The sequence below is a fragment of the Condylura cristata genome, unplaced genomic scaffold, assembly GCF_000260355.1.
Source record: "Condylura cristata isolate star-nosed mole 26May11 unplaced genomic scaffold, ConCri1.0 scaffold00023, whole genome shotgun sequence".
Taxonomy (NCBI): Eukaryota; Metazoa; Chordata; class Mammalia; order Eulipotyphla; family Talpidae; genus Condylura; species Condylura cristata.
The window spans coordinates 7,843,645-7,869,670 of record NW_004567124.1 but is presented as its reverse complement, the minus strand read 5'-3'; the positions used below and the strand labels follow the sequence as shown (position 1 = coordinate 7,869,670).

The following is a 26,026-nucleotide window of genomic DNA, read 5'->3' as shown; positions in this document are numbered from 1 at the left end:
TCTGGCCCATACCCCAGCTCTTGTATGCATAATTAAGTAAAAAATATTTTTAAAAAGATGCTCATGTGGGCCCTCCCTGGTGGCGGAGCGAGTTAAAGCACTGCACTAAGAAACTTAAGCCACTTCCGCATGGTTCAATTCCCGCCTGCCCCGAGGAGATCCACATGGCGCTGCAGACCTCTCCTGACTCACCGGCTGCTCCCCTCAGCAGTGTACTTCGTCGATCTGCCTGTTCTGCTCCCCACTCTGTCCCTAGTGAATCCTCTCACCCTCCGCATCTCTGGCCTGTACCCCAGTTCTGTGTGAATAAATAAATAAATCTTTGAAAAAAAAAAAAAAGATGCTCATGTGTATCAGCTGAGGCACAGAGGTCACACAGAGGAGTAAAAGGCAGGCACTCTGGTGCCAGATGCTTGAGTGTGCCTCTTAACTCACAACTTACTTATCTTGATCTCTCTGTGCCTCATTTATACCCTTGTCAAATGGAGTCAAAGATAGCATTTATCTTACAGGTGGTTGTGAGTATCATGGGTATGTGTGAACTTAGATCAGCACTGGGCACATGGCAAACTGCTCAATGAATAGTAGCTATTTGTATTCTTTCTGAAACATCTAGTATGGGCTCCCCTAGAAATGGCTCCTACTCTTCTTTACACCCCATGCCCTAGAAATGGCTCCTACCCATCTTTACACCCCATGCCTTTCCTGCTTGACCCCAAGCAGGTTCTTAGCAAGTGTTAAATGAAAGCTAGAATGCAAACTTCTTGCTAATGGGTCCCGTGCTCAGACTCCTTTCTCAGGCTATTAGGACAGGAAAGGGCATGGGAGCTTCCAGCCTCCTCCCCAGCTGGCTTGCCCCCTTGGTGGAAGACAGCCAGGTCTCCTCCTCCCGAAGACAGCGTGGCTTCTCAGCTCTACCCAGCCCTGCCCACGCTGCCTTGGGCCTGCTGGTCTCCTATGCTGGCTGGGAAGGATTACGGGTGTGGAGCTGGCTTGGCAGCCATTCTTCCCTCAGAAAGTCTCAATGGCTCCTGCACCTACGGGCAATTGCTTCAATCTCTAGCCATGCAGGACTCAGCAAGGCCTTGACCCCACCATAGGGAAGGAGAAGAGAAGGGAGAACACCAAAAGAGGCGGGGCCTGGGAGACCTTGCCTTCCCCTAGAAGTCATGGAGGATGGGGATTTCCTGGGTATGTGAGCACACTCATTCACTCTGAAAATCATTTAAGGCATGTTTTGAGGCTAAGTGCTACTGGGGGTAAGCTATATCAGATCTGCTCCAGCAGGCATCACAAAGAGCCACCAGCGAGAGACTTGATTTAAGCTGGAGAGCAGGTGTAGGTGTGGTGAAGGTCATCAGGCACTTTAAGTGTGCAAAAGGCTGAGGAAATGAAGCCAGTTGCCAAAAAAAATCACCTGCCATTACTCCCACCTAGGTCAGTACAGGGTCAAACTGCAGGATCATGATCCAGGGATGTCACTACCTTCTTTTTGACACAGAGGTTGGTGACATGAGTGCTGAATGACTTACCAGGGTCCTCACACTGTGCCCACCTTCAGGGCTAAGACTTCCACCCATATAGTTTTCTAGGCTCAAGAATCAGACAGACCTATTTATATTCCTGCCCAGCCACTTTCTGAGCAAGTCACTTCCCTCTCTGCATCTCAGTTGCCTCAGCTGTAAAAAGGGAATAATTACACCTTTCTCTTGGGGTTGATTGTCCTGAGGACCACACAAGATGTTTATGTTTAAGAAAGCACTGGCACAAAGTCAGTTTCCCTCCCAGAACAGATGTTTCACTATCTCTCAAGATAGTCTGTCACTTGTGCCGTATCTCCCCAGCCATGTTATTCCTGCCAACTGGCTGAAATACTCTCTTACTTTTTTCTTCCATGGCTCAATTCCAGTCCCATTTATTTTTCAAACCTCTCTTCATGCCCACTCTGGACCATTTCTCTCAGGGCAGTGCCCTGAGAGAAATGAGGTAAAGGCCCGACTATTTGAGAGCTCAGAGTCAAGCAGAGGAGAAATCCTGGGAGCAAATCTCATAAATTCCCTATTTTGGGGCCAAGCCAGAGGCCAGCGAAACCCCAAGGGAGCTCAAGTGTAGGAGGGGTGGTCCCTGAGTACCTGGGGACAAGGACAGTCAGAAATCTTCCTAGATGTCACAATCCTACCTGTGAGTGATACGATTTCACCTTCATGTGTTTAATAGGTCCTTTCAGTAACTCCTGTTATCTTCTCCACACTTTGCTGGTAATGTGGTTGAGCCGATCAGAGGCCTTGGTGGATCCACATGTGAAGGATGGGCAGGAAAGCATTTCCTCCTCATCTTCCTCTGAAGGCACCCTCCATACCCTTGGTAACCCCTGACCTCTGTGTAGGCTAGCCCCCGCTCAGGGCCCTTGCTCTGCCTTTCCAGGTCTGCATGCTGATGCCACATCCTGATTCAGAAGCAGCTGCATCCAAGAACACAAAGACATAGATAGATGTCTACAATGGCTTCTGCCCAGTGGCTTCTGGGCCTTGTTTCTTCCTCTCCAGACCAGCCCTCCAGGCTGAGGGACCCCCACTCCCACCCCCAGGCTCCTTCAGCTCTTTCCTTTCATATTTTTGGCTTCTATCACTCCATTCTCAGAATATTTTCATCCCAAATCAAACCAACAATTATAGAAAATCTATTACAAACCAGGAACAGTATTATTTCCCCATCTCATTTAATCCCCAAGTTGAATATTTTATAGACTTATAATTATTGTTAATAATGTTTTTATACTGGTGGGAAATGGAGACTCAAAGAGTATAGCAGACATTTCTATTTCTGTCTAGTTTTCAATGCCCTGGTTCCATTTGAGAGGAAACAACTCCGGTGGCAGTGTTAGGGTATAAATGGAAGGGATGTACCACCTCCCATCACCAAAGCTGAAGGGAGAAAATCCTCCCTCCCCTAACTCCAGTGTCCATAAGACCACTGGCTTGGACAAGTACTTCTGCCCAGCGCTTTGAATCCCAAGTGAGTAATGCCAAGATGTTCAGTCAACATTAGTAGCAGTGGAGGCATCCTGAACAGATTGTTCCAGTCTCTGGAACCTTTTTGTTTCCTGCTGTTCTGGTCTCCCACTGATTCTGAGTCCATGAGCCTTACAGTAAATCCCTTTATGATGAGGTGACTATAACCCAACTGACCCTGAGAGACAGGAATGTGCTCAAAGCTGAAGCACCAGGAATCAAATGAGACATCTTTCACTCTGAGTTTTCCAGCTTATCACAGAGCTTTCAACAGAAAGAGAGAGGAACCGAAGTCTCAGGATGACAGTTAAGCAGGCCAAGAAAGCAATTGGTCTCCATTCAAGCAAGGGAAACTTTAGAGAACCAGAGAGCGCTCCAGGAATGATGTCGCCAAGCAAATAATTGAAAACCATATATCAAGAATGTGTTTTAACCTTTTAAGTGGTGATTTTTGATAGGTTATTTTGGGGGTGGATTTATTATAGGTACTTAGAATTAAAAGAATGAATGACAAAGTGATTATTAATCCCAGCAAAAAAATAAAGATATATAATTAAGGAAATGTTCACTACAATACACATTTTTGAGTGTAATGTTTTCATATAATAATGTGAACAATACATTTTTATCTATTTTTAGATAACCAGTTTTATTTTATTTTATTTTTTTTTTAAGATTTATTTATTTGTGCATAGAGATTTGGGGTACAGGCCAGAGGTTCAGGGGTGACGACAGGCTTCACCAGAGACAGAGAGGGGAGCAGAACAGGCAGACTGACGAAGTACACTGCTGAGGGGAGCAGCGGGCAGGTCAGGGGAGGTCTGCCATACCATGTGGTCACCTCCCGGGCAGGCGGGAATTGAACTCATGCGGAAGTGGCTTTAGCTTCTCAGTGCTGTGCTTTAACCCACTGCGCCACCAGGGAGGGCCCAATGACCAGTTTTATTTAACACTAAATCATCCTTTTGTACTGTATGACTTACATGCAGCTTGGAAGAATCTGGGACTAGGCTGGAGGCAGGGGGTAAAAGAATTAACCAGAGCCAGAGTGGAGGACAGGAAAGGTGTATTATTGAAATATACTGTGAAGGGAAGCAGCAGGCAAGAAAGGAGAAATCTGCTGCACCTTTATCTTTTCTTAATAGAGTAGGCTAGGGAATGGGGGGAAGTTTTAGTAGTAAATCCTCATATTTTCTAGCAGGTAAAAGTTAATATATACATAAAACCATAAATATCAATCATGCTAAAAACACAATGTTTTTTTGAAATGTGGCATCCAATAACAAGAGTTTCAAGAGCTAAAACCAGGTGGCTTCTGGAGTGGGAGAATTGTGGTTATGGGGGAGAAGGTCCTAATTTTAGTACATTATGATGCAGTATTTTGAGGGAGACATGGAATTATGTCTACAATTGTTCCTCAGACAGCTCAACAAAGAGGAGAACATACATCTATATATGTACAATAAGAGAACACTAAATATGGCAAGCTATGGACATTTGATAAATCTGGTGAATTCTTACAACTTCTAAGTTTGAAATTTTTCAAAATGAAAATTTTGAAAAATTTTTTTTGGAAAATAAATGTATTATGATAATGAGCAGAAGAGTTTAAATTGTTGAAAATGGTTGTTTGGGGAATAGCACTAAAGTGAAAAGAGTGACCTTTAGTTTTCATTTGATATTTCATCTAAACTGTTTTTTCTATGCTTCTATTTTACTTCTATAATTAAAGAAAAATAGATTAATTAATAAAACAAAAATATGTACCACAAAGGTTGCTCTGAGGATAGTAAGCTTATATCCAGGGAGGCCCCTTCAGTCCAAAAAAGAATTAACAATCTTGTTAAATGACCTTTAATGCTCATTAAGTTCTTAGATCTACTAATGAGTACTGAGGTTCTTAGACTCAATTAGGCTTTCTCAGTCTCATTTCTGCTCACTATCAGGACTTATTAAAGGGCACTGCATGTATTTCCTAAATCTAAGATAGAAAAAAAATTGCTTAAAAATATCACTAATGTGAATACAAGAAGATGTAACATCCTTCAGAAGTTTATGAAAATGACAAAATTAGTATAAACATATCTCAATTTTTATGTCCTATTTTTCTTCTTCTTCTTTTTATTTTTTTTTGGCCAGGAAGTTCTATGGCAATCTATCCAGCCTCTACTTTAGCCTACAAGATAATTCAGAAAGTTTCACATTTTCTTCGTTAACTTATTTTAAAAGTGGGTAGAAATGGCTTGCCCATATCATGCTTCTGAATATTGGCAAATGTTCATTTGGAAACTAGGTCACGTTCCGTATGTCCTAATCCGGTAGTGAGTGTGGACAAGTTACTCAATATCACCTGGCTTCAATTTTTTTTTTAACCTATAAAATGAAGTAGGATTAGATTAACATAAAATTCTGCTCACGTCCTTGATGAAGTCATGTGTTTCAGCTGGAGAGATGAGGTCTAGCAAGACTTCACAACTTGGTAAGATTCACCCTGAAGGCAACCTGGAACTTGACATGATATTAAATTATATTTTAATTCATCTGAAAAGACCTCACCTTAACGTAGACAAGGAACATGATATGTCCCCAGGAATCCAACAACATAGTAACTCAAGAGATTTAACCCAATTTTGCTTAGTTTTATCTGAACAAAACAAAAGCCTAAGAACAATAACATTCCTTCGAAAAACAGAAAAGCTATATTATCAGCCTTGCTAAAGGGTCATAATCATCTTTAATTCTGCTTAAATCAATGATTTATTAACTGTAGATCAAACTCAATAGTAATCACTACTTGGTTTGTGAATGATGCTAATAATTCCTTCAAAGTCCCAAGCCAGAATCTGTAGGGGCTTCATAATTACAAACTTAAAATTTGAAGGAACCCTAGAGATTACTCAATATCTTCATTTGATAGAAGGAAGAAGGAGGCCCAAGAGGGAAAGTGACTTCCCCAAGTTCATACTTGACTGAGGAAGAATGCAGCTGAAAGAGGCCTTCAGTGAACATTCCTCTTAGGAAATGCCTACAGCTGAAGCCCTAGGTAAGGCTAAATACCCTTGCTGTGTGTGACTAAGATGAGTCTAAAATAATTCAACACAAAATTTTAGATGGTGTACTATATTCAAATGCTGTACCACAAGTTTGGTAGATGTAGAGGGCACCTAAGGAGATAGGAGAGAAATAAAACATTCAAGATAACCAAGAAGGTGAGTCGTGTGCTAGAGTACTGTGTCCAGGGAGTTTGGATATAGTGATAGATGTAAAGATATAGAGTTTGGATATAGGATAGAAGTAAAGAATACTTCGCAAAGGGAAAAACACATTTTCTTTATCTCCCACATTAATAATGTATTTTTTTATAGAGAAGTTGCCAAATTATTAAAAGGAAACATATTCATTGCAAATAAATTTTTTTTCAAAGATTTATTTATTCATACAGAACTGGGGTACAGGCCAGAGATGTGGAGGGTGATTCACCAGAGACAAAGTGGGGAGCAGAACAGGCAGATCAACGAAGTACACTGCTGAGGGGAGCAGCGGGCGGGTCAGGAGAGGTCTGCCACGCCATGTGGATCTCCTCCAGGGCAGGCGGGGATTGAACTCATGAGGAAGCGGCTTTAGCTTCTCAGTGCTGTGCTTTAACCCGCTGCGCCACCAGGGAGGGCCGCAAATAAATATTTTTAAGGCAGAAATAACTACTCTTAAATCTTATACATTCCATCTATTACTTGATACATAAATGCACTTTTGTATTAAAATGGGGGTGCCTGGTATGTATTGTTAAATATTTGTTCTTTGATTTTATCTTGAGAATTCTGTCATGTAATAAAAGTTGTTGAAAACATTAAGATTCCATAATGGATGCAGTTGAAGTTATTTAACACTTTACCAACTGTTAGAAATTAAGTTGTACATTCTTCATTTTACAAAATAATGCCTTGGTCATAAAGTTTATAAAGTAGGATTTGAAAATCATGATCAATGTTAACATGGACTATTTCACGAGTGGTGTCAATAATAATTAGCCATCTGGATAAAAACTGAGTTGGTTCCATTCCTCAGTCTACTAGTATAAATTCCAAATGGCTCAAAGATAGAAATGTTAAAAAAAATGAAATCATAAATTATTCAAAAGAAATACAGGAAAAATGCCTTTTTAGTGTTTGAGCCACCTGAAGGTCTTATGTATTTAAAACTGAATAGTTGTTGAACATGACTATGCAACCAAAAAACTGGGAATCATTTTGGCAGTGTATGTGACAGAAAATGCTAAAATCCATCTATACAGATAACTTTTTAAAAAGTAAAAATCGAGGGCCCTCTTTGATGGTGCAACAGGTTAGGACACAGTGCTGCAAGCTGGTCATAGCCACTTCAGCGCGAGTTTGATCCCCAGCCCCAGAGGTGACCCACATGGCGCAGCAGACCTCTCCTGTCCAGCCCGCTGCTCACCTCAGCAATGTACTTTGTCTATCTGCCTACTCTCCTCCCTACTCTGTCTTTGGTGAAACCTCTCACTGCCCCTACACCTCTAGCCTGTACCCCAGTTCTGTATGCATAAATAAATAAATATTAAAAAAAGTAAACATCTAAATAGGAAAATGGGAAAAGAATATAAGCACTGAGTTTTTAAAAATCCCAATATTTGGGGACATGTTTTTCAGTGTTTAATCTCAGCAAACAAATATAAATGAGAAAAATATGTTCTTTAATCCTCCACTGTGGACAAAGGTTGTTAAATAATAATACCCAATGTTAGTACAAGGCAGGGTGACAAACCCTCAATCTTAATGGGATATCAATAAGTACAATTTCCTCAGAGGGCAATCCAGCAATATGTATCATAAGCCTTAACATTATTCATAACCGTTTGCAAAATAATTCCACATCTAAAGAAATCAATCTGTGATTTATAACTAATTACCCCAGTTAGAACAAAGGTGCAGACTACAATATGCCTAGTGTGATCTGGCGCCATTTGGCACAGCCTAGGTAGCATGACAATGAGTGTATGTGCATGTCTCTGTGCGTGAATGTGTGCATGTGTGTGTGCATGTGTGTGTGTGTGTGTGTGTGTGTGTGTGTAGTGGTGGGGGGAAGAGTTAAGGGAAGAGTTAAATGAGGGGAGCTGGGCAGGCACTAGGAATACCCAGGTAGCTGATGCTAAGCAGTCAGTGCTCAGTCTCGTTTATGGAAGACCAACTGGAAACCTGGAAGCCAGCGCTAAGGAGTCATGTTTTACTGCCATCTAGTGCCCACCAGGTAACTGCACTCAGCTGGTCCTTTCCAATTAAAAAAAAATCGCTTTCAAGTAATAGCACCATGAGGACTCTCCTCTATTTTTATTTAATACTAATAAAGCATTTACCATATTCCAGCCATTGTTCTCAGCACTTACAAGCATTCCCTCATAATCCTTAAAGCATACCAGTCCTATGAAATAGGTACTTTTTACACCCTGATTTTAAAGATGAGGGGACTAAAGTACAGAGGTCAGGTAACTAGCCCAAGGTCACACAGCTATTATGTGTGGATTATTAGGATTAGAACAAGGTGACATATTGTATTAGGGTCTGCTCTGAGCCACCTCCTTTGTTAAGAGTCAAAAGTTTGTGAGAAGCTTCTAGCAACCATAGAGAAGAGAACATCAGCGCTCTCCTTCCCCTCTGCCCCAAATACGTTCCCACAGGGATTGAGTTCACCTCTGCCCTATAGGCAGTCTTATCTGAGTCATGAACAACCACTAGCCCAAGCAAAAGCCAATGAGTTAAAATTTTTTTCTTTTGTAAAATATTTCATATATGTAAGAAATTACATAACAAATACTCAACATACCAGCAGTTTAAAAAATATTTCCTTTCTGGTGGCGTAATGGGTTGAAGTGTGGCACTACTAGGCTGGCTGCAGCTGCTTCTGCATGAGTTCAATCCCCAGCCAGGGAGGTGATCCACATGGCACAACAGACCTCTCCTTTCTTGTCTGCTGCTCCCTTCAGCAGTATACTTGGTAGATCTGCTCCCCATTCTCTCTGGTGAATCCTCTCACCACCCCTGCATCTCTGGTCTGTACCCCAGTCCTGTATGTATAAATAAATAAAATCTTTAAAAAATATTTCCAGGTCCTCCGTGGTGGCGCAACAGGTTAGGATGCAGCACTGCAAGCTGGTGGCAGCCACTTCAGTGTGAGTTTGATCCCCAGCCCCGGAGGTGACCACATGGTGTGGCAGACCTCTCCTGCCACGCTGCTCCCCTCAGCAGTGTACTTCGATGATCTGCCTGTTCTGCTCCCCACTCTATCTCTGGTGGAGCCTCTCACCGCCCCTGTACCACTGGCTTGTACCCCAGTTCTGTATGAATAAATAAATAAATCTTTAAAAAAAAAAAAGAAAGAAAACACTACCTAATTTCTGTTTAAAATATATATATATATATTTCCAGTACTGATACATGAGTGGTGAATTTCAACCCTTACAGTTCAATGATTTGTTTTCTGCTATTAGATTAATACAAGGACACTAATTGGGCTATGAATGCAATGTGACTTTCATAGAAAGCTTTCTCCTTCCTAATAAACAGTCCTACCCTAATTATAGTTTAATTGTATCCTACTGAAAATGTCTGCAGTGTGAATAACAGAGCAGATGTTACAAAGTGGAGCTGAGAAAGCTTCTTGATCATGTTCTGGTTTAAGAAGGTTGTGAACTCCTGGGCTCTGAGGAGTTATTGAGGGAATGAGAAAACCAGATGCTCAGCTAGCCTTTTTTGTAGAAGAGAGTTATTAGTCCAGGTCTATTGACTCCTTAGTGAGGCCATGAAAGTCCTGGAATGACAAAGTTTTAGGTGTCATTTTCCTCTAGGGAAAGGATCTGGTCCATCATGAAGCCTATGAGGTTCTCAGAGAGGTCTGAGACCTACCATAACATTTAGGAATCAATCTTAAAGAACAGTGGTTGGCAAATGGAGTCAGGCCAAATCCAATCCAATGCTTACTTTTGAACTATCTACAAGCTAAGAATGGTTTTCATATTTTTTAATGATTGGAAAAAAAAGGAATATTTCATATGTGAAAACTATATGAAATTCAGATTTATGCCTCTAAGCCAAGTTTTAATGAAACACATCCACATTAATTTATTCACAAATTGTTGTGGCTATTTTTGCACTACAAACAACACAATCAAAAAGTTGTGACACAGACAAAAAGCCTAAAATATTTACTATCTGACCCTTTTCCAAGAAAGTTTGCTGACCCTGCCAGAGATGGAAATAAATAGCACATCTTATGAGTATACATTCCCCTACTTTTCTTACTTGTATATAGACGCTGTTAAGACTGATAAAGTACAAATTCATTTAACTATTATTATTAATATAGTAGACATTATTCATTAGAATCCTCTTACTGGAACTGAGAAATTGCCATCATGCGAATCTTGTGCGAAAGTCAGCCCCCCTCCAAAAGATGAGTTCTCCTTTCTCCTGCCTCCCTGGCAGTCATAGACATATGACTTGGGATCAGGCTATTAGAGACCCTACTAGAACTATAAACCAAGAATGAGTTACATAAGACAGGAGCAGAGGAGAGACCTTTTGGCAAAAGTAAAACTAGAGCAATCACGTCTCGCCCCCACGAATTGCAGTGACCCATCTCTGGTTGTTCATCAGTGATCTTCTCACCAGACAGTTTTTAAGGTATGGTTTGGCTTTTGGTCCTGGCATCATGACCTTTGTGTCTACCTGACCAGGACAAGCTTAGCTACTAGATATGATGGCGCCGACATCATTCACTGCTTGCAACAGAGAGGGACAGAAGGCAGAGGCCACTAAATAAGAACTCCAAGAGGACCAACAGAGGCTGATCCTTCCTTGTATCCTTAGCATCTAAGAGAGTGCCTGGTATTTAAAAAGTACTCGCTAATTATCTATTGATGAGAACACCAATAAGTGCACAAGTTGGAGAAAGCGTAGACCGGGGGGAATCTCTTCAGTAGATTTCAGCCATCTGATTCTGGCAGTGAGTTTCATGTATGGGGTCTTGTGAGAAGTGGGAAAAGAGACAGCCCTGCTCTTCAAACCATTCTATGTATGGCTTCCTGAGTTCTTGAGGCCACCAGGCTCTTGTGATAAGAAATGGTCAGAACTTGGAGATTAGTGTGAGCTTCGCTGTTGCTGTAAGGTCCAGAGTCCCCTCCAATGTGGTCTGCTATTATCTTTTAGAAGCAAACAGCTAGTCAGAAAGCACGTATAAGCACACATATGCACTGGGTGGGAGAATATGAAACAGGGTGTATAACAGGTACACTTAACTCTTGCTGCCCTGGGCCTGAATTACAGACTTCCACCAAGAAACTTAGTGCTTGTCCTAAGTACCTTTTCTAGTAGAATTGTGACTTAGAAATAAATAATTATAGTGATGACTAAAAATCAGCAATATTTTAGTACTTTTGCATTTATTTATGTAAGCTAAGTGACAGAAATTTAAAGATCCGAAGAGGAGCCAATGTGAATTTTCATAGCAGAGTATCAGGAATAATGACATTTTCCACAAAGCTATTGCTCCTGTGCCACAATGTCAATAGTTTCTCTGACAGCTGTATTTTTTTTTTAAAAAGATGTATTTTATTTATGCATGCATGCAAGAACTGGGGTCTAGGCCAGAGGTGCAGGAGGGGAGAGGGTTCACCAGAGACAGAGTAGGGAACAGAACAGGCTCATTACTGAAATACACAGTGAAGGGGAATAGGTGAGACAGGAAAGGTCTGATGTGCCATGTGGGTCATCTCCCTGGCTGGGATTTAACTCAGGCCACAGTAGCTGGCAATAGCTTGATAGTGCTGAGACTTTAACCTCTGCACCACCAGGAAGACCCTACATTTTTAACAATCTTAAGAGAAAAGGACTCAGGGATCAAGTTATGCTAGACAACCCCACAGTTGCAGAGCTTTGGCAGAAGCCAAGATGGTTGAAATAGGACTTCCAAAACCAGTGTTACATGTTTATTTTTGTCCCCTACTAACCTTTGAAACTTTATTGAAAAGGCATGATCTTCTTCTGCTCATGGGTGAAGATTTGGGCAGACATATGAACCCTGTCACTTTTAATCACACAAATCTCATTGCCATAAAGTATCAAGTCACATCTAATAGTCAAAACTGCACATTTGGCATTAACTAGTTTGCTAACTTAAGCTTGCTTCAGGCTTGAAACCTACAGTAGAGATTTGAGAAAGCTTTTTGTTCTCTTTTTCATTCTTTTCAACTGCCCTACTTGCTAGTTATTCTACTGCTTTAGAAATTGAGGGAAGGAGAAGGAAGAAAGATGGGACAGTTCTTACTTAGCTGGTTGGCTTTGTGCTTGTGGGCCTACCTGATGGTTGGACCTGGCCCTTTCTCTTGGGTGGAAATATTTGAACTTCCTGGGTTCCTGTTGTACCCCTTGACTCTGGCAGAGGCATCTCCACTTGTTCTCCTCTCTCCTCAGTCCCCAGGTAGTACAGGTCCAGACCTTTTCTGCTGTGGTTTCCTATGCTCTGCAGATGGCCTCCTGACTGTCAAATATGGTCCCACATAGCAGAGTCCACAAATGCTTTCATGTATCCCCTGCCATGAAGGCTCTGTCACTGAAGTAGACAGTCTTGCCTTTCATTCAACCTCAACTTCCTACCACAGTCTTTAACCCATTTCTTTCTCAGGAATGAGTCAGGTATCAGTTTTTTTTTTTTTTAGGTATCAGTTTTTTAGGTCACCCAACTAGAAAGAACCCATTTCCAAAGTTCTTTCCTTAAAATTCCCCCTCAACAGATGGTGGTAGAAAGTGTCAAAATGAGGGCTGGAACTCAGCAAAGCACCAACTTCATTCACCATAAAGTATCTCTTTGTCAATTTTCTTACCAAATCCTCTCTGTGGTCTCAAAATTTATATTCCTGAAGAGGATAAAAAGGTTTAAGAGACATGGAACAAGTTCTCCTATTTTCCCCTTAGTATTCTCAATTAAATTTGATCCAGAAGAGCTCCATTCTAATAACTTGTATGTTAGTTACTTATTATTGCCTATCAAATTACTCCAAAACTTAGTGGTATAAGCATTTTTATTACTTACAATTTCTCAGGAATTCAGGAGTGGCTTAGCTAGGCAGTTCTGGCTCAGAGTCTCATGAAGTCTAGTCAAGATCTCAGCCTGACATTGATGTTGGTTGTTGTGAGAGGCCTCAGTTCCTCTCCATGTGGAATTCTCCACGGGGTTACTCATGTGTTCTCATAACATGGCAGCTGAAATCCTACAGAATGTGCAATCTGAGAGGTCAAGGTGAAAGGTGCAGTACTTTAGAAGTCATACTCTTATCACCTCTGCCATTCTTTATTAGTTACACCAACCAACCCTACTTCAATATGGAAGAAAACTACAGAAGGGCATGAATACCAGGAAGTAAGGATCACTGGTGGCTTATCTTGGAGGCATCTACCACCTTGTTAAACTTCAAATGACCATTATTCCCTAAAACAAATGGAACAAAGTACAAGAAGAGCCTGTACATTTAAAGTAGTCTAATTAAACTCTTTGGAGGGGCCCTCCCTGGTGGCGCAGTGGGTTAAAGCACTGCACTGAGAAGCTAAAGCCACTTACGCATGAGTTTGATTCCCGCCTGCCCCAGAGGTGACCACATGGCGCGGCAAACCTCTCCTGATCCGCCCGCTGTTCCCCTTAGCAGTGTACTTCGTCGATCTGCCTGTTCTGCTCCCCACTCTGTCTCTGGTGAAGCCTCTCACCGCCCCTGAGCCTCTGGCCTGTACCCCAGTTCTGTATGTACAAATAAATAAATCTATAAAAAAAAAAAAAAAACTCTTTGGAGGATTTCCTGACCTTTGAAATTATATTAAGTCATCGGATCCTCTCCACATTTGTTTCATATCTTTCAATGAATCCAGGACTCTCCCAGAGGAAGGCATGGTCTAGGTCTGTTCTTAAGAGTTCCTTTTGGTGCTTAGATCTCTAATTATACAAAATCATCAGCTAAAAAAAAAAAAAAAACTTTGGAAATATCTTTGAACCTACATTTACACTGAAATTTACAATTCAATGAACAAATTCTGTGATACATCATTATAAGAATCATCTCTTATTTATTTTACAGAGTAATGATTTAAACTGAATACATTTGGGCACGGAAACTATTTGACAAGAAAAGTAGCTGTATCAGAATGGATATCAGAAAAATAGCAACTCATCTTATACATAGTAAGTAGAAAATATTTTTCTGTCTGATTATTTAAGTGTTACAAATCCTGAGAATGTTACACACTAAACAAACTAAGTACTGCCTTATAATTAAATCTTGTTGGAAATAATCCTTTAAAAAAATGCTTTGAGGTACAAATCACCTACGTATTAAACATGAGTCTTTTGCATTTTACAAAGAGTTTAAACAAATACATTAAACAACAGTTCAGTGGCTCTTAAAACAGTATTAGTCAGGTTCAAGGACACACTGTTCCACGATTTCCCGCAAGTTGGGGTTCTCCATTGCAGCTGCCACTCGCTCTTTGTCATTTATCTGCTTGTTGACTGCAAAACACACAGCAAACATTAGCAGAACTGTGTCAATATGTAGTGCCAGACAGTATTTTTATCAGTATGTTAATAAAGAGAATTAACTCTGTGAGAACTAAAACCTGGTTATGGTGATCCATAAGTTGAGAGACTTAAGAAGACAAGTACCCCTACAATCCTACTACTCTGCCACAACTATTTGTAGTTCTCTTTGTAGCTTTTGTCTTTCTATGTAGTTCCATAGTTATATTCAGAGTGAATACAGCTTTGAAAATTACTCCCATGAAATCCCTCTATTTATCTACTTAAGGAAGAACTATTAACTACTTCTATCCTTCTTTGCAAACAACCTAGCAACCACTTGGCTACCAGAATAACCTGGTATCCAAAATAAAGTACTACCTGAAAGTCGTGTTTTAATAATAATTCAAGGTTCACTTACTGTCTTCCTCTGTTGAATGGGTTCCTTCAGAAATGTAAATTTCCAACTGGAAGAAAAATATTAACAGCAAAATATTTACGAAGATGATAAAGTGCGTCAGAATGTAAAGTAGACTCAAAAGTTGAGAGATGAAAGCCCAAATATGGCCCTCCCTGGTGGTGTAATGGGTTAGGATGCAGCACTGTAAGCTAGCCACAGCCACTGCTCCCCTCAGCAGTGTACTTCCTCGATCTGCCTGCTCTGCTCCCCAATCTGTCTCTGCTGGTGACTCCTCCATTGCTCCTGCACCTCTGGCCTGTACCCTAGTTATGTATGTATAAATAAATACATTTTAAAAAAAAAGCCCAAATCCTATTTAGAGACAAGTTTTTCTAAAACAATTACTGATATTATTTAGATTTAAAAATTTTGGCCAATGGGTAAGGTCTGCAAAGGATATTCCCACTAAGTATTTTTTTATGAATACGAATACATTTTTAAACAAATGAGATTATGTGTGTGTGTGTGTGTGTGTGTGTCTATATATATATATATAAAAGATTTTTACTTATTTATTTTTACATAGAAGAACTGGGGTGTAGGCCAGAGGTCTAGGGGGACAGTGAGAGGATTCACCAGAGACAGAGTGGGAGCATTACAGGCAGATTTACTGAAATACACTGTTAAAGGAGACAGTTGGTGAGACAGGAGAGGTCTATTGTGCCATATGAGGGTTAGCTCTCTGGCTAGGCATCAAACCCAGGTCATCGCAATGGGCCTTTATGGTAGGCCTTTACAATGGTAGTGCTCAGACATTACCCCTTGGCCACCAGGGAGGTCCAGATTATATATATATTTTACTCATAGATACCTCTTCCCTGCACTCTACCACTTTCTCCTAAAACAGTATCAAAAGTATCTAAAGAGACTGCTCCAAAGATGAAATGCAAATGGCCAGTAGGCATATGGAAAAGTATAGAATAATACACTAAATTATTAATACAGCTTTCTTGGGACATGGGGCAGGGAGGAAGTTTAGATTGCTTAGCTCTTAATCAGCTTTCAGTATGCTATTTGGAGTTCCAAGTCAGCAGAACTGGTAGGATACACTAGCTAACTTGTATCTCTCTCTCTCTTTTCCTGGGTTGTTCCTTATTCTTTCCCCTTGCAAATAAACCCATTATTGACCTTTTTCTGTGTACCTTCAGTACAATTAATTTTAAGCATGCAAGTGAGGACCCATAGTGTGAACTGGGTTGTCCTGTAACAGATTCGCCAGAGACAGAGTGGAGAGCAGAATAGGTAGATCGACTGAAATACACTGCCAAGGGTAGTAGCAGACGGGTCAAAAGAAGTCTACCATTCCTGTGAGTTACCTCCCTGGTTGGGAAATTGAACTCGTGCTGCAGTGGCTGCATAAGAGCTTCACAGTGCTGTGCTTTTACCCGCTGCACAACCAGGGAGGTCCCTGAAGGGAGAAATTCTATACTGGATCAAGAAGATATGGTATGTGTATGCAATGGAATACTATTCAGCAATCAAAAATGATAAACTCATGCCATCTGCAGCAACATGGATGGAACTAGAAGGATTATTCTAAGTAAAGTGCCCCAGAAGGAGAAAGATAAATACTGAATGGTTTCACTTATATGTGGAATCTAAAGAAACAAAAGATCAGACAAAGACAAAGTGTAATGTTGACCCTGAAAGCAGACCATAGATTTGAGACACTTCAAGAAGGAAGGTGGAGGAGGAGGGAAAGGGAGAGAATAAAGAGGTGGGGAAGTAAGATAAAGTGTGGTGGAGAACTGTAGGTACTTTGGTGGTAGGAAAACTATAGTGAATGCACCTGAGGAAAGATATATTATATTGTGAAAAAATAAACATGTTTAAAACAAAAGAAGTAGATCACTGGTTGCCTAGGGATACAAAAGAGTTTAGGGGAAACTGGAACCAACTGTTAATTGAGATTTCTTATTTCAATATTGAAAATGTTCCAAAATTGATAGTAGTGATGGTTATACAACACTGCGAATTCACTAAAAAACCATGAAACTGGCCCACCCTGGTGGCGCAGCGGGTTAAAGCACAGCACTAAGAAGCTAAAGCCACTTGCGCATGAGTTCAATTCCCGCCTACCCGGGAGGTGACCACATGGTGTGGCAGACCTCTCCTGACCCGCCCGCTGCTCCTCTCAGTAGTGTACTTCATAGATCTGCCTGTTTTGCTCCCCACTCTGTCTCTGGTGAAGCCTCTCACCGCCCCTGAGCCTCTGGCCTGTACCCCAGTTCTGTATGCACAAATAAATAAATCTTAAAACAAAAAAACAAACAAAAAAAAAACCATGAAACTGTTCAGTTGTAATAGGTGAGTTGTATGATATGTGAATTAAATCTCAGTAAAACTATTTGGAAACAACAAAACACATTTTTCTTACCTTATGTTTAAATGGTAAACATCGCTGAAGTTTTACTCTTAAGCACAGCCCTGAAAGGAAAAGAGTACCAAATAATTATCTCTTCTTATTGGTTCTTGAAAAAACATAACAGCTGTATGGAGGTGGCCTCATATAATATGATATCTGAAAACATTTTTAGCTCACTCCAGTGTAGAGCCTTTAAACCTGGTACCATACTAGCAACTTTAATACATCAACTTACACATTGCTCACCATAACTCAGTGAAAAGGCATTACCAACCCTCTATGACAAATTATGAACCCAAGTCATGATGTAACTTGCCCAAGGTCACTGAGTTAGTAGCTAGTAGAGAGGTAGAGCTTGAATTGAACCAAAGACCACTGCAAAGCCAAGATCCTTTCCACTACATCAATTTACCTTCAAGCAATAGTCAACTTACTCATTAAAATTTATTGAATGCTTGCAACAGGTCAGGTCATGAAAAAATTTTTAAACTAAGCAGGAGCACGTAGAAGCAACTTAAAAAGGACCACAAGAAGCCTCTCAAATTTGGAACCCTCTATGCCTGCAAGGTAAAAACAGAGTTAATTCCCTAAAACAAGCTCCTCTAAAGTTCAGCTTCACCCCATATACACCATCCTTCATTATTCAATCCCTTACTGATGAATATTTGGTTTGATAAACTATCTTCCTTAAAGCAATATATATAAAGACATCTATTTTACATCTTACTGCCAACTAATACAAAATGGGGAATGCAGCTTCCCAGATAGAAAACTACCTCCAAAAATACCCTTCTACCAGTGCTTCTGCCCATACACATGGAAGCCAACAGAGCAGCTAAAGGGAGAAGATGATGATGAAGGCAGTGCTAGTCAGAAAGCACTCACTTCAATCTCTAGAGGTCAAAAGAGGAACAGACCCACACGCAACCTCCAGTAATTGTTGGCATGTACACTTAACAGATGCAGCATGGGGCCTCCCTAGCAGCCCAGGGGTTGAGTCTCAGCACTAAAACCACTACCACCTGAGTTCAATCCTGGCCAGGGAGCTAACCCATGGCACAGCAGACCTCTCCTGTTTCACCAGTGCTCCCCTCAGCAGTATTCTGCTCCCCATTCTGTCTCTGGTGAATCCTCTCACTCACCACACCTCTGGTTTACACCCCAGTTCTTCTACACATAAATAAATAAAAACTTTAAAAAAAATAATAAAGAGAGAAGGAGCATGGCATAACTAAAGGAGAAACACATATGGAGCCAGGGGACCCTGGGCTTGAGCCTCAGCTGTGCTCAATGATTCTGAGAAAGTCACTTAAAACTCTGAGCTTCAGGTCCCTCATCTGTAAAGTTAGTAATTTACCAACTCTCTAATAGGCTAGTTGTGAAGACCACAGAAGCCAAATCCATGAAAATACTCTGTAAACCTGAAAGTGTGATACATGATGCAAATTATTATTATTTGGATCAATATCAGCTAGAGTAGTTTAGAAAACTTTATGCACACACACAAAAATATACAGATTACGCAAATATATATAAAATCTTACCAATAAGAGTTGCCAGAGAGCAATGAGGTACTGTTGGTGTGAACCTGATAATAACCAGATAGTCATCTTCATTTATCTCCTGAACCTCCACGCAACTTTCTGTTACCACTTCCAGTTCTTCTAAAGTATTAGGCTTTTCTGGGTCCCGGATAGTTCGAATCAAATCTGCAGAATCATCACACAAGGAATTATGTTAAAACTTGGGTATTCTAAATAAGGATGATTTTTTTCAGTTTTAATCCAAACACTAACTTCTTTTTGTTTAAGCAAATTCTAAAGCAACTCCCCAGGTTCTAACAGAAATTTGTACTATTTGTTTTCCTTTAGAGAAAATTTTTCTTGGATGATTGTTAGATTATATTAAATTTCTTAGATCCCACACAATGCCAAGAGAATATAAGAATGGGAAAAGCATCATAAAAGCGAATTAAGTAGATCCTTCCTGGTAATGCAGGGGTTAAGGTCTCAGGGCTATCAAGCTGCAACAAAAAGTTCTCAGTTATGGATCCCCAGCCAAAGAGCTGACTTACATGGCATAACTGACCTCTCCTGTCTTGCCCATTGCTCCCCTCAGCAGTGTATTTCAGTAGATCTGCCTGTTCTGCTCCCCACTCTTTCTCTATGGTGAATCTTTTCACCCCATACCTCTGGCCTACACCCCAGTTCTTGGATGCATAAAAAAAAAAAAAATCTTTCAAGAAAAAAAAAGGCTAAAGAAGTATATAGTAATGTAACTGATTTTTTTTAAAAAAAGTAAATCCCATCTCAAAAAACATAAGAAATTTTCCATGAATTAAAATTTAAAAAAGAAAAAGAGGAAGTTCAAGAGGATGAAATAACTTTTAGCTTGAGAAAAAGTGGCATCAGAATTTATGGAACTGGAACCTGAATTAAGTCTTTAAAAATGGGTAACATTTCAATATTTGATATTGAAGGTGAAGGAAAGTAAAGAAGTTCAGTTTGCCGAGAATCCACTGTAAGTAAAGAGGCTACAAAGATTTGGGTCAAACCATCAATGATTTTTTTCAGCCAGCTACAAAACAATAGGACAACACATCATTACACTGTCACTGATAACTCATGTGCTACCTGATACTCAAGCCAGGGATACCTGTTGAAAAAGCTGGGTGTAAAACAGGTATATGATAGTAATAACAGATAAGGATAGGGATAAGTGAAGAATTCCAGACATAATCAACAGAATTTGATCAATGTCTGGATACGGAAGATAAGGAAAGAGAGGAAAGGATGATGGCTCAGATTTTAAGTTTAAGAATACTGACAGGATAAAAAGACAATGTGATAGGGCTAGGGGAAAAAAGTTCAGTTATATATGTAAGGATTTTGAGGTCCTTAAGGGGCAACCCAATGGAATATATAGCAAACACTAAACTGTTGCATACAATTTAGTAGAGGACTAAGGTAAGAGTGATTGTTGAATCTGTTAAGACTCAACAATGTTATGTACCATAAGTAGAACAGTAGTTTCAACCCTAACTGAACAAATGAATTATCAAGACTGCTTTTAAAAACAAAGTGACAAAACATGCACTGTGAACTAGCTGCAATCACTTCAGCACAAGTTTGATCCCTGGCATGGAAGGTGACCCACATGGTGCAGCAGATCTCTCCTGTCTCTCCCGCTGCTCCCCTCAGCAGTGTACTTCATCAGTCTGCCTGTTCTACTCCCCACTCTTTCTCTGGTGAACCCTTTCAACACCCCTGTCCCCCAGCTCTATATGCATAAATAAGTAAATCTTTTTTTTTTTTTAAAGATTTATTTATTTACGTACACCGACCTGGGGTACAGGCCAGAGATAGGGACAGTGAGAGGATTCACCAGAGACAGAGTGGGGAGCAGAACAGGCAGATCCATGAGGTACACTGCTGAGGGGAGCAGCGGGCGGGTCAGGAGAGGTCTGCCACACCATGTGGTCACCTCCGGGACAGGCGGGAATCGAACTCATGCGGAAGCGGCTTTAGATTCTCAGTGCTGTGCTTTAACCCGCTGCGCCACCAGGGAGGGCCCAGTAAATCTTTTTTTAAATTGCACACACACACACATAAATGATGTATGGACCCCACACCAGAGGTTCTTATTTAACTTATTTGGAGGATGACCTGAGCACTGGAACCTAAAAAAAAAATTCCTCAGGTTATTTTATATGCAACCCAGTTTGAGAATCACTAGTGTAAAGAGAAAGGAACCCAAGAATAGAGTTATGAGAAGTGTCTAATTTAAGTATCAGAACAGGAGAGAAAAGTGAGAAGCAGGATAAAAGAGAGGCAGTTAACAAAATCAAATGCTACAGAAAAATTCAGGTTGATGAGAGCTAAAACATGTCTTTGACTTGTCACCCAGGAGGTCACCTATAAAAAAGCAGTGTCAGTAAAGAGGTAAAGGCAGAAGCCAGCTTGCAAAAGGAGCAGTGAATGGGAACTGAAGTTCTATAGCTTTGACAAAGAAGGGGAGTTAGGCAAAGGAAGGACAATGGATTTAAAAGAAGTTAGAACAATGCCAAGAATAAGGGAAACTTGAGTATGTTTTATAACCCAAAGCAAAGGATCAAATGGAAGGGGAGTTAGGCAAAGGAAGGACAATGGATTTAAAAGAAGTTAGAACAATGCCAAGAATAAGGGAAACTTGAGTATGTTTTATAACCCAAAGCAAAGGATCAAATGGAGGAAGATTGAAATTAGAAGGAGAGGTGAGATTAGTAAAATAAGCAAAGGAATGAGACCAGGGCTGAAGGAATCTGAGCTGGCTTTAGAGAGGACAAGATTTCCTTCTTAGTCTGAGGATGTAGAAAAAGATGGAAAGAGAATGATAAAGAGAAAGAAAATGATAAAGCGAGAGAAGCTGGGCCCTCCCTGGTGGCACAATGGGTTAAAGCACTATGAAGCTATTCAAGGTCACTGCAGCTTGAATTAGATCCCTAACTAGGGAGGTGACCCACATGGTATAGCAGACCTCTCCTGACACGCCCCCCCACCCCATTTCCCTCAGCAGTGCATTTCAGTCAATCTGCCTGTTCTCTTCCTCATTCTATCTTACCTCCCCCACCCCCTGCCCCGGCACCTCTGGTCTGTACCCCAATTATTGTATGCATGAATAAATAAACCTTAAAAAAAAAGCAAGAAAAGCTAAGATTTTATGAGAATTCACATAAAATGGGTATGGGTATGAGCGTCTTAAGCCTCATTTTGTTCTGTATTTAAAGCAGCTCTGTAATCAGAACTGCAACTGAGAAAAATAACCAATCAAATTCTATCTATACCCCTCTGCCCCCAACAACTAGGCCTTGATAACAGAATTTGGAAAATTAAGGCAAGAAAAAGAGGACAAAATTTCTTTAGAAGGCGGTGTCATCTTGGAGCTCCAGGAAACAAGAATTTTTTGAAAAGGAATTTGCTGTCCCTCATCTATAAGGCTCAATTCTCTCTGTAAGGCTCAAGTCTACTTTCCCTTGAAATTAAACCTAACCCTTTATATTAAAGGGCTCTAGTTTTCTAGTGATTTGTGAAATTTGGACTTATTTCTTAAAAAAAAAAAAGTAATTTTGCTCTCCTATTACTAAGTCTTCTATGGCTCTGCACTAATACTGAAGTCTTCATTTATACTTAAGCCTTCAGTATCCAATTCCAACCTGTCTAAAACAATTTTTAATGACACCTCCATCTTTCACCACACACCCTCCTATTCTCTAGCCCCACCTATCTGCCATTACCTAAACATGTTATTTTCTCACTGCTATACTTCTGCTCTATTTTCCTCTGGTTAGTATGCCCACTACCCATTATATATCCATATGCTACTTATACTTCTTAAAATCTTTCCAGATCCCACAATTAAAGATTAGTATCTCTCCTTCCTAATTTCTGTATCTCGAATTCCAGTCCATTGCCTCCTATACATATAGTAAGAAGCAGTATGTTTTTACATATGCCATTCTCCCTCAAAATAAGCTTAAGGTCAAGAATTATCACTCTTCCAAAGTTGTATCCCAGATGCTTGCTGTCTCTAAACGGTATAGATAGTACTGACAAGACAGGAATGTGTCCATCTGCCCAGTGCAGATGATTCCATCATAATTATCACGTGGCTGAGATTAAGTCCTGCTCTAACAAGAGAGAGGATAAACTGGATTAGTTCCAAAGGCTTCCTTCTACTGACCTATAAACCTTACCTGAATTATGTTTGTATTCTCATTAGATTTTTTTACCCTTGGTCACACATATATATTCCATATATCTGCATATATATAAATATGTGTGTGCGTGTGTGTACACATCTGCATAATATGTATTGTGCTATGTGTGTGCATATATATATATATATATAAAACTCAGATATGACTGGTTAAGGCAGGGCTATAAGGAGCCTATCTCATTCTCCTTTTTCAGGGGTACTGCGCCTATAGCTTTTGCAGCAGAAGAGTAGCTGTGACCTTGGGCCAATCCCCAACTGGGCAGTCACCCAGGAGTGCCTTCGGCTGTGGCAAGGAGAGTTTGTGTAGAGACTAAGGATAGAAAGGAAGAATTCAAGTAAGTAATGCAAACAGGCCGGTTTTGCTTCCTAACCAAGCATCTACCCAGAAGTCTTGGGCGTGGGACAGACAAGGGGAAAGAAGCGTATGAGACCTCCAGGACCTGCTTGCCCCATAGTTTAGGAAAAGCACGAGTCCAAAGAATCACATAGCTTCCAGATTTGAGGACCCCCAGAGAAACGCCTCCCACACGCCGGACGGCATTCGGGAAAACCAGTCTCGGCGCCCAGCCCTCAGGTGAGGGCCTCATTACCCCCGCCTCCGCGTAAAATGCTGCCCTGGAATTAATTACCATAAACCTCTAGCGCTTTCTCTTCCATGATCCGGGGCTGCTGGGCAGCTCCCCGCTCAAAGAAACCCGAGAGCCACAGAACTCTGCTCAGCGTCCAGGAGAGAAGCCCGGACACTCGCTCCATCCTCACGCTCCGCCATCCCTGGCGACTGTCCCACCCGAGCCACCGTCTCTCAGCAGCGATTTATCAACTTCCTGGTCTTCAAACCCGCCAAGTCTAGCCTAAAGGTCCAGGGTGGCAGAGAATGGGCGGGGCGGACGGAGTAGCGCGGAGGACCTAGGGAAGGATGCTTCAAGGACTACCAGCCCCAGCATGCTTTGCTCAGTTTCGGCGGGACAAGAGAAAAAAATTCCTCGTGGCTCCTGAAGTGCGTTGCGTGCTGGGCGTATGGGATGTTTTCTCCAAAAAACAGAGCTGTATTCTGGGACGTGTAGTCCCCATGTTACAGGGCCGGGAGAAGGGCACCCATCCGTGGTGGTCGTGTGTGTGTGTGTGTGTGTGTCTGTGTGTCTGTGTGTGTCTGTGTGTAACGGTCTGTTACCCGCCACTGACTCTGAGTGTGTAACAGTCTGTTACACGCCACTGATTGCCTTTCTCAGCGCCCTCGATAAGCTAAAGATGAATCCTGAAGAGGTAGGGGAAAGGACATCTTGATTCCTAGTACTGGAAGAGCTGGTGCCAGAGCTTCTGCGGTTATTTCTCCAAGAGAGACGCTCCCAGTCAAAACTTCCTTCCAAAGTCAGTCCTGACTTGAGTTTCAGTAGGGCAACAAGCCTTTTTATTTGCAGATTTCAAACGTACGGCAGTCTATCAAGCACACAGTGGGTAGTCAGTAGGTATTTCTTGAATTAACTAAACGTCCAAAGAATAAGGGTGAAACTTCAGTGCAGTCTGGTCAAAGATCTCAAATCTATCTATTGAATCAATGAGGGCACTTGTACTTGGCATACTAAGTGACATATAGAGGTTTCGGACTACTTTATTCTAAGTGCATCTCTTTAAGAAGCCTGTTAAATAAAGCTATCCAGAGCCCTAGAAACCCAAGCTAGCCCTAGATCCTCCTTTCTGCCCTCTACACTCCCTGGATAAAGAACTCAGACTCCCGAGTCGCCACTCAGGACCGGTTTGGGGGCTGCAACCGCGGGCCGGCTCCGCCCCCTCCCAGGCCCCGCCCCTAGGCTCCGCCCAGCTCGTTCCGCGGGGTTCGTGGCTGCCCCTGCTGGACTGGAACGCCTTGCTCACGGCGCTATCTCTCTATAAAGTTGTTGTTGCGGCTTCCGCCGCGGGTGGAGGAAGATGGCGTCGGGTGGTGGTGGCTGTAGCGCTTCGGAGAGACTCCCACCGCCCTTCCCCGGCCTGGAGCCGGAGTCCGAGGGAGCAGCCGGGGGGTCAGATCCCGAGGTTGAGGACAGTGATACCGAGGGGGAGGATATTTTCACCGGCGCCGCGGCGACCGTGAGTTCGCAGTCATCCGGGCGGCTGGCGGGCGGGCGGCCCAAAAGGGAGGAGAGTCTAGCCGAGGGTCGGGGAGAACTGTGCGAGTGGGCCCGGCGACCTCGCGTCGGTGACAGCATTCGGCCCTGTGGGCCCTGGATGAGGGCCGAGACGTAGTCAACCCGTGGACGGACTGTGAGGAGTGAGAGGTGTGGCTTTCCAGAGGTCTCTGACCACGAAGAACCGCTCAGTTCGGCTTTTGGCCCTGCAGAGTGATGACCCCAAGAAGCAATGGGGGCTAATTTGCCACTGATTTCCTACCCAGCTAAATTAATAGGTCACGACAAGGGAAAAGGGTGCAGGCTTTCTTTTGCCAGATCTTACTGATACTAAGACAAATAATGTTATCTGGAGTGGCCCAGGACAGTGACCCGCCCACAGATACTTTCATTTAGCCCAACAGTATTTTCCTAGATCTTCGATTGTAAGGGTTAGGTGACTCCTGATCTCGAGGAAAACTCGGTCAGAGGTTGCTTGATTTAAAGGGCCAGATAAATAACTTCGTAGTCCAAAACCTTTGCCTTTTTAAAAGACATATATATATATATATATATATATATATATATACACACACACACACATATATGTGCCTCTGTACCTCGGTGAGAGCAAATGTAAGGAAGAAATGGTGTTTCTCATGATAATACTCAGATTTCCAATGAGAATTAGGTTTTGGGTAAAACAAGTCTTTATATGTAGAATGTGGATATCTGCAGTTAGTTCTAGAGGTGTTTGGGGCTA

General features: G+C 41.6%; 2 protein-coding genes across 3 annotated transcripts in view; one reads left to right on the top strand and one right to left on the bottom strand.

The window, feature by feature from the left end:
* Positions 1–14,111: 14,111 nt before the first annotated feature.
* On the bottom strand, positions 14,112–24,153 carry FAM96A (family with sequence similarity 96, member A). The gene is made up of 5 exons (XM_004687694.2): positions 23,791–24,153; positions 18,952–19,116; positions 17,420–17,469; positions 15,004–15,049; positions 14,112–14,576 (listed from the first exon to the last, which is right to left on the bottom strand). The coding sequence occupies exons 1-5, from the start codon at positions 23,912–23,914 to the stop codon at positions 14,479–14,481; spliced, it is 483 nt and encodes a 160-aa protein (XP_004687751.1). The 5' UTR covers positions 23,915–24,153; the 3' UTR covers positions 14,112–14,478.
* Positions 24,154–25,072: 919 nt separating this feature from the next.
* The window catches only part of SNX1 (sorting nexin 1), a 31,665-nt gene continuing 30,711 nt past the window's right edge, over positions 25,073–26,026 (top strand). For both annotated transcript variants that reach the window (XM_012728770.1, XM_004687692.1), the window contains exon 1: positions 25,073–25,246. In XM_012728770.1, the coding sequence (XP_012584224.1) occupies positions 25,088–25,246 (159 nt within the window). In that variant the 5' untranslated portion in view covers positions 25,073–25,087. The remainder of the gene's footprint in view (positions 25,247–26,026) is intronic.

What these genes read in the sequence shown, in the direction of transcription:
- FAM96A (XM_004687694.2), bottom strand. Translation starts at nt 23,914, where the DNA reads ATGGAGCGAGTGTCCGGGCTTCTCTCCTGGACGCTGAGCAGAGTTCTG. An exon ending in GTTTACCATTTAAACATAAG is followed by an intron (nt 15,050 to 17,419) that starts GTAAGAAAAATG and finishes TTTTTCTTCCAG; the next exon opens with TTGGAAATTTACATTTCTGA. An exon ending in CCATTCAACAGAGGAAGACA is followed by an intron (nt 14,577 to 15,003) that starts GTAAGTGAACCT and finishes TGTGTTTTGCAG; the next exon opens with TCAACAAGCAGATAAATGAC.